Source organism: Bidens hawaiensis, unplaced genomic scaffold (assembly GCF_021521415.1).
Source record: "Bidens hawaiensis isolate Kalapana, Puna unplaced genomic scaffold, B.hawaiensis_p1.1 tig00001143_1, whole genome shotgun sequence".
NCBI classification, from domain to species: Eukaryota; Viridiplantae; Streptophyta; class Magnoliopsida; order Asterales; family Asteraceae; genus Bidens; species Bidens hawaiensis.
In genome coordinates this window covers 4,248,002-4,252,094 of record NW_027491065.1, presented here as the reverse complement: position 1 = coordinate 4,252,094, position 4,093 = coordinate 4,248,002, and the positions used below count along the sequence as shown (strand labels likewise).

At 36.0% G+C, this 4,093-nt stretch overlaps 1 protein-coding gene across 1 annotated transcript; it reads right to left on the bottom strand.

Annotated features, from left to right (window-relative positions):
- Nucleotides 1–340: 340 nt before the first annotated feature.
- LOC143560580 (pentatricopeptide repeat-containing protein At4g21300-like) lies at nt 341–2,723 on the bottom strand. The gene has a single exon (XM_077048860.1). It carries the CDS (start codon nt 2,721–2,723, stop codon nt 357–359), a length of 2,367 nt encoding a protein of 788 aa, XP_076904975.1. The 3' UTR covers nt 341–356.
- Nucleotides 2,724–4,093: the final 1,370 nt, after the last annotated feature.

Genomic DNA, 4,093 nt, shown 5'->3' with positions numbered 1-4,093 from the left:
TATTCAACCACAGCACTCAACTCATGTTATACCTCATTCTCCACCATTCCATTTATTTACATTGTTTAAAAACAAAAGGAAATGAAAAAGAAACTTTTTTTTAAAAGGAAAAGAACCTGATTGGAAAGTTTAGAGAATGACCATCGTGAGGATGGTCATTTGCACCCGTCACTAGTGACCAAGGAGGGGGTGGTGCGGTGTTCCAGTGGTGTCACGCGCGCCAATGACCCTCCTTGAGCTATATCCCATGGCCTTGGCTTCTTTGAATTTCCATAGCACTGATCTTATTCTCTGTTTTTTATATTGACTGCATCTAATGACTTCTTTATATCTGCCTTTTACAATATCTCAAGTTTTTAACTCTTCAAACTACTTAACCCTGGTTTCTTCATCACTTTACCATCTCCAAAAACTTTCCTAATTTCTATTGCTTCATCCCATTTCTTGTTAGACGAGTACATATTTGAGAGCAACGAGTAATACCCAAAATCACCCGACTGAATCTTGGTCAACTTCTTTCTTACAACCTCTCCAACCTCCATGTTCATACTAAGTCTACACGCGCTCAACAAAGCTCCCCAAACAGCAACACTGTCTAATGGGCCACAATCAGTAGATTTGATCAAATCATACGCGTCTTCCAAATTATTGGCCCGTCCTAACATGTCTATAATGCAAGTCCAGTGTTCTAAACTTGGTTGAATCTTGTACTTTGAAATCATCAGGTGAAAAAATTTACACCCATCTTCAATTAGCCCACAATGGCTGCAAGAAGATAGCAAAGATGTGAATGTAATGGTGTCGGGTGCATACCCGTTGACCTCCATTTGACTAAAAAGTTTACTAGACTCGCTCGCTTGACCATTCATTCCATACCCTGCTATCATTATGTTCCAAGAGCTTTGATCTTTCTTGAAATCAGGTTGCATAAACAATTCTTTAGCTTTTTCTAAATCCCCGATCTTTGCAAATGCATCTATCAAACTATTCATAACTTGCGTCTCGGAAGCTAGACCGTATTTCAAGATATATGCATGAAACAGGTTAAGAAAACTAGCGGAGACAGATAAACATCCTTGAAGTAATGAAATAACAGTTACAGAATCCGGTTTGTATCCCTTTTCTGATTGCAAGTTTTGAAATAATCTAAGGCCTGTGGAAGAACATCCAACTTCCATATAACCATAAATCATAATATTCCATGTAACAATGTTCTTTATAACCACTGAATTGAAAAAAAGTTCAGCACTTTTTGCGTACCCATGTTTCATATACATGTCTATCAATGCGTTTCCCACAATAAGGTGTGAAGAAAATCCTTTCACAAGACTAAACCCATGGGCCATACTAGCATGGTTTAGAGAGCCCATTTGTCCACATATTTGACATAACGTCAGCACGGTTATACAATCTAGTGAAACGCTATAATTAACCATGACACGAAAAAGATTCATCCCGCTTTCAGTTTGGTCATTTAGAATATACACAGCAATTAGCGCATTCCATGTTGCAGTATTCGCGCAACGAGTAGAAGAAAATATAATCTCAGCAGCTTTCACACGTGAACACTTTCCATATGCATCCAACAATGCAGTCAACAAGACAGCATCATGCTCAATGTTTAAACCCCTTTTTATAATCATCGAATGGATTGATTCAACTCTTTGAATATCTTTCAGACTCGCATAAACAGGAAGCACATTTGCAAAGGAGAATGAATCAGGCTTCACATTCGGTTCAACCAGCATATGTTCATATACATCAGCTGCCTCTCGATCATAACCTTGTTGCTTGTATGCTGCAATTAATGCATTCCACGACACTAAAGTCTTGGTTATCATGTCTTGGTTAAATACAATTGCAGCATAGTCGAGCAGCTCACATTTTGCATACATGTTAAACACAGCGGTTCCAATTTGGACATCAGAATATAAACCATTACAGATTAAATGCCCGTGAATACTCATCCCGTTACTAGCTTCCCGAGCTTGGCCCACACTCGAAAGCAAGGCCAAGAACGTAACAACATTAGGAACAAGTTTGTTGGCTCGTTGTAAGGATAAAAAGAGGTCAAAGACCCTTAACCAGTTCTGGTTTTGTGCATAGCCTGTAACCAATGAGTTCCACGAGACAATATCGGTAAACATAATATCATCGAATACTCGTTGAGCAAGATCCATCTTGCCCATTTTACTATACATAGATATCAACAAATTCATCACGGAAACATGGTTGTCAAACCCATTTTGTTTCACATAATCATGTACAAAATAACCTTTTTTTAAGCTGTTTAATTCACTACAAGCCCTGATTACACGACAAAGAGAATGCACACTCGGAACGACACGTAACTCCACCATCTTCTCGAAAGCATCCACTACATCCTCAGCGGTCCGACTAACACTAAACCCATGTATTACACAAGCCAAAAATTCGTCATTATTTGTGTTGGGCATTTCATCGAACACCTTATATGCACTCTTGAAATCTCCATACTTGACGTACATTTGCAGCAAACCATTCCCAGCAAGAACTCCGTATTTAATCAAGTACCCGTGCGTCAGTTTTCCGGTATTAAGATCTTCTGGCAGTGAAGAAGACGAGTTGAGGATTGAATGGAATGTGGGAATTTGGGGTTTTGAAATGTGCACAAGTGTCTTGAAAAGAAAAATGGATTGCGAGTATCCACGGCTGTCACAAAAAGATTTGATCAGGGCGTTCATATGATATGACTGTTTTGATTTTTGAAATGAACATGGGAGAGTAATACTTTGTTAGGTGATGAAGAACAAAAACAAGGAGATGAGGAACAAGAAAATGTTTTCCTTTGTTTCGAATATATAATAAAGTATTCAACGCAATTAAATTGTCTTGTTTCAGCTCATAGGTAGCAAACAACCAAGGTTGGTTGCAACACGGACCCAAGAGCTTGATAGTTTTCACAGGCCTTGCACGAGTTATAAAAATAGGCCCTAAAAAATTTAACTTAAATATATATATAAAGTCATATAAACTGAATAACTGATAAGCCAAATTTTCAAATAATCAAATGCATTTATCAACGGATAAACCTAGCAAAATAATTTTTCAAGGCATAATTTTAGAACATGAGAACAATACCTAGCAATCGGCCATTCACGAAATCAAAGTTACTTCAACCGATTAGAATTTAGAACGAGAAAAAAAAAACCTTGTTACAATTTTTCATCATATGGTAACTCTACACGCAATGCTAGTAACGGAACCTAAACTTTTCAACTTGAGGTTCCAAAATGATTTTAGCTAAGCTTTCATTAATTGTTTTAACGCAATGTTTAGTAGGTGATAGTTTTATTTTATTTATCTTTTTGCCAATTTAGCTTTTTCTCTATATTTTTTAGTTTTAATGTTTGTTTGAATTTCTTTCACCAAATATCATATAAAATGGCATCTTGATAAAAAACTATAATACAATATGTATATATTTAAAGGTAAAAGAATAAACGTTATAAACTACTAAAACAATAACTCATAAAATAACTAACTAAATAATCTACATTAATGTAATATATATATAAAACAAACTTGATTGAATTATTTATTTGTAAAGAATACATATAAAAAGATCGAAGAAACTAAATAAACTATAAATAAACATATCAAGATTTGACAAGTAAATACTGTAATAGAAGGGTTCCGCTAACGCAATACACAATCTAATTCTAAGCTGACAACTCTTTTATTTGGACCAGTGACTAGTGATGGGCTAATGGCTGTAGTTGAGTTTTTTTTTCTTTGGGCCCCTTCTGGTTTTGGGCCCTGTGCGGCTGCCTAGCTTGCACAGACCCAAATCCGGCCCTACATGCCGGTAACAAAGTCAGGTTGGTAGCAAACCAAACCCTGTTTTCTTATAGCTTCAAACATACATCTTTAAACCTCAACTTTGTTTTAGACATGGTTTAAAGTAAAAAATCACATAACATAGCATATACCCAAAAAAGAATAACCATATTAACCAATGCTACATATAGTTAAATGTATCCAAAGTTTGAAAAAGAAAATCGTTTTCACATTTTATGAAAAACACAATTTTCACAAATTTCCAATACCACCT

Bases quoted from the DNA above. Each gene is read 5' to 3' on its own strand.
- LOC143560580 (XM_077048860.1), bottom strand. From the start codon at position 2,723: ATGAACGCCCTGATCAAATCTTTTTGTGACAGCCGTGGATACTCGCAA.